Source organism: Notothenia coriiceps, unplaced genomic scaffold (genome assembly GCF_000735185.1).
Source record: "Notothenia coriiceps isolate Sejong01 unplaced genomic scaffold, NC01 NC01_scaffold00036515, whole genome shotgun sequence".
NCBI lineage: Eukaryota > Metazoa > Chordata > Actinopteri > Perciformes > Nototheniidae > Notothenia > Notothenia coriiceps.
In genome coordinates this window covers 92,129-101,355 of record NW_011369216.1, presented here as the reverse complement: position 1 = coordinate 101,355, position 9,227 = coordinate 92,129, and the positions used below count along the sequence as shown (strand labels likewise).

The 9,227-nt window shown below is 41.7% G+C and overlaps 1 protein-coding gene across 1 annotated transcript in view; it reads right to left on the bottom strand.

Moving 5' to 3' along the window:
• Positions 1 to 8,710, bottom strand: part of LOC104963973 (probable voltage-dependent N-type calcium channel subunit alpha-1B) — a 20,994-nt gene extending 12,284 nt beyond the window's left edge. The window contains exons 1-5 of the mRNA XM_010792673.1: positions 8,650 to 8,710; positions 8,489 to 8,556; positions 8,192 to 8,298; positions 6,291 to 6,353; positions 2,536 to 3,270 (exon numbers count right to left, since the gene is read on the bottom strand). Coding sequence (XP_010790975.1) covers positions 2,536 to 3,270; positions 6,291 to 6,353; positions 8,192 to 8,298; positions 8,489 to 8,556; positions 8,650 to 8,710 — 1,034 coding nt within the window. The remainder of the gene's footprint in view (positions 1 to 2,535; positions 3,271 to 6,290; positions 6,354 to 8,191; positions 8,299 to 8,488; positions 8,557 to 8,649) is intronic.
• Positions 8,711 to 9,227: the final 517 nt, after the last annotated feature.

Here is a 9,227-nt window from a genome sequence, read left to right as displayed (position 1 = left end):
TCTCCAGAATAGCCCAGCCTCTCTACCAGCTACTCTCAACAACACCTGATCAAATGAACAGAGAGAAGGTCAGGGCCACTACCAGGAAGAAAGGGAACCTCCCACCTAACACTCCTATACAATGGACAGATAACCACCAAAGGACATTGAACTCTCTCATAGACAAGCTGGTAGAGCCTCCCCTTCTTTACATTACATTACATTGCATTTAGCTGACGCTTTTATCCAAAGCGACTTACATTAAGTGCATTCGACCAGGAAGATACAAACTTGAAGGAAACAGAATCATATAAGTACATCAGGTTTCATAGAGCTAAAACATTTCAAGTGCTACTCAACTGGCTTTAAATAAGCCAGTCCTTTATTAGTATACAAGTGCTTTGTTAATAGTTCTGTCGCTCGAAGTGGAGTCGAAAGAGATGAGTTTTTAGTCTGCGCCGGAAGATGTGTAAGCTTTCTGCTGTCCTGATTTTAATGGGGAGCTCATTCTACTGACAATTGTATTACTTTTGAAAATGCTACTGCCTTAAGTCAAAAGCTAACGCTAGACAAGAACTATACCACAAAACACGACAACTCCTAGCTGGTGTTCATAACTGTGTCAATATGTCACAATATGTCGATCTCACATGCTTTTTCAAAGAAGACCATGAAAATGCAGATTGGGACCAAAACCTCTACAGCACGGATGGGCAAATGGCGGCCAGGGGGCTTGTAGTACTGATACCGTCCACTAGACTCCTAGTTACGTCGCAAGCTGCGTACATGATTTCGTTCGGCAGCCAAATACCGCAAAACAATCTGTGACGCGTTTGTGTGTATTGTGTTTGTTTCCCGGGGAAACACTCAGAAGAAACACCGGCTGTTGTTATGCCTGCTGTGACGTTAAGTTACCGCTTGTAATTTTGCCTTTACAAGCTTAAAAGTTATATTTATCATCTGAATTTGGCGAAATAAGTTTACACACACACACACACACACACACACACACACACACACACACACACACACACACACACACACACACACACACACACACACACACACACACACTGTATATTTTCCCTAACTAACATAACCATAGACCAGGGCCCAGGTATATTGCTAAAAGACAAACAACAGCATTAGTTTGATGCATTCATGTAATACAACAATATAAATCATAACACACTTTTTGTCACACAATACAGACCCAGAATTAGATCATTTAGATCAGGGATGGGCAAATGGCGGCCCGGGGGCATAGCAATTATTTTATTTTGTTTTACGTGTAGTACTGATACCGTCCACTAGACTCCTAGTTACGTAGCGAGCTGTGTACATGATTTTGTTCGGCAGCCAAATGCCGCAAAAGAATCTGTGACGCCTTTTGTTTCCCGGGGAAAAACTCACAAGAAACACCGGCTGTTGTTATGCCTGCTGTGGCGTTAAATCACCTCTTGTAATTATGCCTTTACAAGCTTCAAAGTTGTATTTATCATCTGAATTTGGCGAAACAAGTTTTTAATATTCTAAAAACCAAGACTTTGAAATCAGATGAAAACAAACTGTCACGGACCCTGCCGTGTTATCTATGATTACTACGCTTTTCCTTCATAATTTCAGCGGGAGGGAGGGGGAGCGGCGCTGAGGAACAGCAGAGTGCGGGCTGACAGGTGTCTGTGTTGACTTCCCCCTTATTGTGGAATAAGGGGAATGCAGAGACAGGCTGTCAAGTGTTTTAGGTTCAAGTTAGACAACTAATGTCTGGGTTAGTGTTCATGACTTCATGTTTATGTCATCTTAATGGTTCATCTCAATGCACACGCACTTTCCGTGCTTTCCAATAGTTTAAAATAGTTTTATTCCACTGTTTAATAACCTGTTCTTTACAAACATGCCACTTAACATGCCAATAACATTTCTGTGAACTGATATTTGTTTAGTGAGCTTATTAGAAGATGTTCCCTGAACGATTGTAAAATGTCAATGAAGATGTCAGACTTCGTTTCTTTGTTAATAATTACATACAATACATGGAATTTGTGTGTGTGTGTGTGTGTTCCAAGTGAATCTGCGGCCCCCTGGTGGCCAGTACATACATTATGTGGCCCCCACCACCATCCAAGTTGCCCATCCCTGCTCTACAGAGTCAGCAAATGCACATCTATGAACCTTTGGGCAGGGTCAGTGTGTTAGCAAACACATTTTGTAAGACACCCAAATGCTTTAGAATTCAGGAGTGGTGTCATTACTGGCATATTTTATGTCGTAGTATAACCATAGAGTATAACACATGTACATCTCTTGTACTTGTATTTACCACAGACCTAATTTCAGGCCTCTTACAAAACACCCATTGAAAATCTATTGGCTACAAAACAATGGAACCAGAAGTGCAAAAATGCTGTCTAATGTCTTTAATGTAGGACTGTAACTGTATCTTTAATAATTGTGAATAGTTTAGGACAGTCAGGATGTAGCATGGCCTCTGTATAGTTTTTAATTGCATATCCAATAATGAATACTTATAGAGTTTAATGTCTGCAGTCTTACCTGTGACCTTTGAATCCATTCTTGTTCCTCTTACAGTCGTCTCCATCGAGAGTAGAGTGCGCTCTGACCATCCGAGAGCAGCGTCCCCGCCTCTCTCCGTTACTCTCCCCTCCTCCTCCCCCCTTCCCCCTGTGCTCTCCCTGTGCTCCGTTGGCTATCACCCCGTTCCCCTCTTTGGGTGAACGATTGGAATGATGGTGGCGGTGTCCTCTCTCTTCTCCTCCTCTGAAGTCTTTGTTGTCCTCCTCAGGGGAGCCGGCCTGGTGGTTGTGCCGGTGTCCCTGTCCTCCTTCGTCGTGGCTGTGGCTGCTGTCCCCTCTCCTCTCTCTGTCCCCGTTGTGGTCTCTGCTCCGGCTGTGGTGGGTGTGGTGCCTCCCTCCGTGGCCTTCCCCTCCATCCCTGCCCTCCCCGTTCCTCTCGCGGTGCCGGTGGTGCCTCCTGGAGTGAGTATGGTTTTCTCCCATCCCGTCGTGCCTGAATTCCCCCGTCTCTTCGCGTCCTCCGTCTGGAGACCTGCAGGGTTTGTCACCGTTCTTGGCCTCCACCACGAGCGGCCGGTCCAGGTGAGTCATCATGTCGGGGTGCAGATGGAGGGCGGAGGCCAGCTGCAGGCGCTCCTCAGGGTCCAGCTCGTTGAACAGAGCCTCGCTGCTCGTCCTCATGTTGTGTTTCCTCAGCTGGTTGGTCCTCTGCTCCCACACTGACATGGACTTTGCTGAGCGCAGCTGCTCCTTACTGCAAACAGGGATCATCCAACAGAAAAGAATTACGGGAGATGAAAAAACAATGACATATTACTTACAACTATATATTTTCTTTGCTTAATGAGTTATTTTTCAATGGGTGAACATCACCATCCACTGTTTCATCGATAGCCACACGGTCTTCTACGAATAACACTACATTTACATGTCTTTATCTAATTCTAGTCTTTAAATAAGTAAAGTAAGAAATGAAGCAGACACCAGGTGGTCTATGGATGTGTCAGCACGAATGTTCACTATGGTAAAGCTTTCACTTACCATGCTTCAGGGAGAAAGTATCCTTTATAGCAACATAAGTATAGTTTGAATAAACCAACGCCTTAGATGGTACAGCTAGCTTATTGCTGAGGGATGTTACATGCTCAAGTCTTTGATGCAGGCAGTACAAGTGAATTTAATGCACTGGGATAAACTTTTTACCAGTATATACAGTACTATCTAAATGAATCCATGGTTTACCTTGATGAAGTAATTGTGTTCCAGCTTTGCTCGTTACCCTGTCTGTGGTGTCCATGTTGTTCTACGACAAATGAATTGCTACTTTGGACAGGGAAAAGGGAAATGACCAATTCCATTGCAAGTATTTTCAGCAAAGAGGTTTTCAGGGCTACTTTGGACTTGTTTGAATGACTACAATTGACACAAAATAGGCTTTGCAGGAGTAAATCAGAAGCATACAACAACTTAAAGCTTGTTCCATACTTAAGAAAAGCATATTTAGCAGGAAATTAAAGATATACATAATGGATGTTAAACAAATCGAGTAGGTATCTTCCAAAGTGACTCTTCCCTTTTGTTCCACACAGCCTGGTGCTTGCTCAGCCACAGCAGAGGGAATACTGTACTCTCCATACCAAATACTAAACATGCCCATTCAATTATGTTCAACTGACTGACCCATGACTTTGTTTTGGTCCCCATTTTTAATAATAAAAATGTATCAAGCCATTTTTTTAGGGACTTCTTTGCGACCACTATGAAGAAGAGGAACAATTACAGCGTTGTATCTCGTCAGTCTTGAATAAATAAGAACCTACGCTTTAACAGGGCCACAATGTCCCATGACAATTCTCATTATAATAACTTAATCAGTGAGAGACAGTGTCAATGAGCCAAATCATATCAAAATGTCCATTATCAGGAAAAAAATGTCAGAACAAATCTGAAACTAGCTGTCTGAGGCTGTGTGAAGAATTACAAATAAGTATGTCGGCACAAATGAAAGCTACTCCATGTCTTTGTTTCCCTTACACCAAGTCAGTCAAAAGGAGTAAATTAACATCATTTTTAGGAGACCAGGCTGCTTTAGTATGCCTAGTGTTAAGGGTGGGGTAGGTAAGTTTGAGAAACCGGCTCGAGATACACTTTTTGTTATATTCCATGGAATACTCTTAACATCCCGATAGCAATGAATATCTGAAGTGCTTTGACAAAAAATCCATAAAAAAAATTTCATCTGTGGAAGCCGTAGCGCTGTCTGTCAGCCTTCCATCTGTGCACAAACTTATCTCGTGCCCTCATTGGTCATGTGCGCGTTTGTGTGTGTTGGAGGAGGGGCTCTGTAAGGAAGTAGCAGATTTCTTCCGGTTGTGTATTTTCTAATTCTAGCGCACTCGAGCTGGTTTCTCCAAAATTACCCACCCCACCTTTAAGAAAACAGTTTTTTATTTTCTTAACTAAAAATGGAATAAGTTGTTTTGTCATTTAGCAAACCTTGCTAATCTGGCATGCAAGTAAAATGAAACAGACATAGTGTTTAAATTCAGTTTGACTCATGACTGTATTACCCACATGCTATGAGTAAAGGTCATTCCTGGCATGTATTGTCTTTAACAAGCTGATTCCTGGTTGAGAAGAACGAGGATATACACGTCTCTAATGGGTGAGATATGACTTTCTTTCCTTAACAAGACCTGAAACAAGCTATAAAAAAATCTGTTGTGGTTTCCATGTTTATTTCCATGCTATATGAAGACATTGCACACTGTTTCCACGCAGTATGATTTATTAAAATGGGGCATTATGGGTTAGTTAACTCTGTTCCATCTGGTCACCTGTACCTCATGATTCGTCGGGCAGGAGAGTAGTAGACAGAATAACTCCTAAAGGACAGACAGAAGACACATAGGACAAAGGACAGGTATCCACACACAGTGTTGAAAGATCACAGAAAGGAAAGTGAGGGATGAAACACTGCAGGAGCAGAGGGAGTTTTGGTGAGATATATTAAAGCACATGCACACACTGACAAACACACACGAAGGGCAATGTCAAAGAAATCACAGGGACTTCTAGTAAGACTTTTTTGTTAAATAAGCGTCCCATGGTGCACTTTAATCGATTGAGACATCAGATCGTCGGACAGGAGAGCACAATCTTAGCCTCTGCTCATTTCTTCTTTAAAAGTGCCGTCCCGGGGTCTACGATTACAAACAGACTGGAAATCTCAAACTGCCTTCGGGGATGGCAATGCTTAGAGAAATAAAACATTTATATACAAATTATTCACACCAGAGAGCACAGAGCGGAAGATGGATTACTGTAGGTGCCAAACTGAGGAGCTGCAGCCATCAACTAAGTACACAATGGTTGGTTAAAGCCAGAGTGGGTTTATGCATCAGCAACTTCACTTAAAGTGACACTCAGACTGGCCTCAGAGCTTCACACGTGTTGTCATTGTGCATGTTACTGTGTTTTTCTGCTCTCTGAGGCCTTTTGTGATGGTTTGTATAATTATCGTACATTTCATTTTACCAGAAAGGAAGATTTTAAGTTTTATGAAGGTCCCGAGGAAAAGGAGAAGAGAGGAGAGGAGGCAAGGAGAGGTTAGTATCAAGATGTAGGATTGATTGAAATGGAGATAAATCAGATGATCACAAGAAAGGAGAGGAGGAGTTGGATACATGGAGAGGAAACAAGCAGAAGAGGGGAGGAGAGCATCCAAGGAAAGGAGAATAGAGGAGAAAATTGTAACGGAGAGTGATAACTCACGCTGACTGAATGCTGTTGATGGACGACCTGCGAGAGATTGCATCTCGATTTTGCTTTACAAAACTGTACATGCAGAACAAAAAACAAAAGAATAATGAGACACAAATCCGAGGGGGACAGGTGGACGCTCAGTCTGTCCACCTGGCCCCTCTCGTCTTACAGTCAACAACTAACTGTGCAAATACGGCAATAACACAGACAACAGAAGCATGTTCCTAAGTAGAGATATTTCAATAATGACAAAAAAAACTATAACTGGAAACATGTCAGGAGTTTCATTCCAAAACAAGAAAAGAGAGTTACTGACTTGAAAAAAATACATTTACATTGTTAAATCATCTTTATATGGTTTTTCATTTAAAAAAAGGCTGTAGTTGTTTTGTAATGAAACCCTGCGACAGCATGTACATTCAACAGTTCACTTACAATTAAAGCAGTTGTGTATGAGCTTACTGACAAAAGTGTTTAGTTTACAAATGAATATATTCAGTTAACTGGGGGTAATGCACAGGACCACATAACAACAGTAATGACAGTGAGAGGGAAAATGAACTTTTTGAAAGAGCTAGGGGTGCAAAATACGTATTTGATATGTTGTTTTATAGTTGGCAAGTATATCCTTTTTAAAAGAGAGATAGATTTGGAAAGGAGAACATTGAGGGAATGACACATGCAAAGCTCTTCGGGGGCCATAACAGAAGTTTGAACGTAATGTTCTTTGCGCTTTTTTTATCTACTAGTTGGTTCCAAACTAGGGATTAACTTAATCAGGTTGCACCAATAAACCCTAGAAATGTCCTTAGTCAATAGTCAGTCAACCATTTTGAATGTTATCACCCCATTAAATGGCCGTTATGAGTTTTTATCACTACCGTTATAATGCTTCAGTAACAGGGTAATCTTCTAATAGGAAGTAGTTTAAGTTGTACGACCTCTTTTGATATAGCAGTGTGTAAAACTCCACTTAACAGATGCGTTAGAACGATGCTGTGTTTGAACTTCTGCAGCTCATCCGGCTCCTGATCACCGAGTACAGTCTAATGACCTGTTTCTGACTGAGGAGGACAGCAATTAAGGAGCGAGTGTGAATCGATGATTTCACTTAATTAAATGAATAGATGGATGTGCTGAACTGCACATCACACAAATTGCTCAGAGTATTTACCTCGCAATAAAATCTATCTGGTTCACTATAAGGTTTTTCCCCTCACATTAACAGAACAGATGGGAATTAAACATCAACATATTTTAGCCTCTAGCATTATATATATATTGCAGCTATAAATCGCAGATTAAGCTCCGTTTCAACGGCTGCTTCCTCCTGACTGACTCTTCATTTTAGTGTTCATCTCGGCCCTAAAAATAGTCGCAATTTGGGAGCGCACATAATTTGAGTTGACCCCCCCCCCATACCTGTCAATCACAGACATGTCGTGGGTGGGCGGGTCAAAGGTTTTGAATGACAGTCGCTGTCTGGGTATGTAATTATCATATAATAGGAGATGGGAACTTCTAACTTTAAATAAGTTTACTTTTATATTTTTCTCTCTGGTAGTTTAACATTACTTGAATGACATGTTGCCACTAAAGAAGTGTTTGGATGAAAACCTAATACAAAATGTGTTTGATGATATTTTTTTCTTTAAGGGGAAACAAAATGTGTGAAATAAACTGCTGTTGCAAACTAACATATTGTTGGTTGAAGCAGATATTGAAGAAAGTAGACAACACATCAGGAGCACTCCCTTAGTGGGAATAAATCAGGAGAAAGAACATCAAACACACAGAAATGTTAGAGTGTGAAGGAAGAAAAGACAACGAGCAGGAAGACAAAGGGACTTTTATCTCCAGCGCGGGGGAACACAGCTGCTGTCAGAGGAGAGAGATTCTTGGACACTTACGCAGAGATTGAGATGTTGGCTGCTGACATGGGGCTGACTTCCTTCACCTCCATAGCTTTCTGCAAGGCCAGCTTCTTATTGGCTGCCTGCTCCTGCTGCTCCTCATCCTTTAGCCAATGAAAACAGAGACATTAAATCATCCTTGTACAACCTGTTAATATCCTGTAAGGCTTTTCTCAGGTGCCTTTTTGACATGTTTCACTGTGAAGTAGAAAGAATAACTACCACATTTTTATATTAATATGTATTTTTCATTGGTCCTAAAAGACAACCTTTATAGAGTAAGACCGGGAGTACCTTAGTCAGCTCCTGTGCATTTGCGAGGTTATCGACAGCGATAGCCAAGAACACATTCAGTAGGGTGTCTGAACAACAGGACTCAGGAGAAAGCACAGACAGTATATATCCTGTAATGAAAAGGGCCTAAAAATTGTTATTTGATAAATCCGTCAGTTCGCCTGTTGGCCCGATATTTGGGAAACAAGCAGGGTTCTTCCACATCTGCAATTGAGGGTCCATGTTTATTGAGCATATCAGCAATTAGTATCAGTCCTCACTGGCCGATATAATGATTATTGTTATGCTTTTCCCAAGAAAGAGGGTTTACAACTCCACAACTGATAAACCAAAAATTATGCTATGTTGTTTCTTTATGGTTTGTAAAAGGTGTGTAATAAACACAGAAGCTTTCAGTAGGGCTTTCCAGTCTCAATGTTTGCCGAAATGAGATTTGCACCTTCCAAAGTAGGATGAATGCCGTCTCTCTTAATCAGACCAGGTTTTCCCCAGAAGGCTGCCCAATTATTTACGAAGCCCACATCGTGTGCTGGGCACCACCAAGACAACCAGCGCTGAAATGATGACATGCGGCTATACATGTCATCATTGATCAGATTGGGGAGGGGACCAGAGAAGATTACGGTGTCCGACATTGTTTTAGCAAATGCTAAAATGCTGCTCGGGAGTTGCCGGGGGACGGCTAAGAGGAGCTACCTTTTGCCGGTCCGCACCGGCTAACATGGGCTTTACTGTAGCT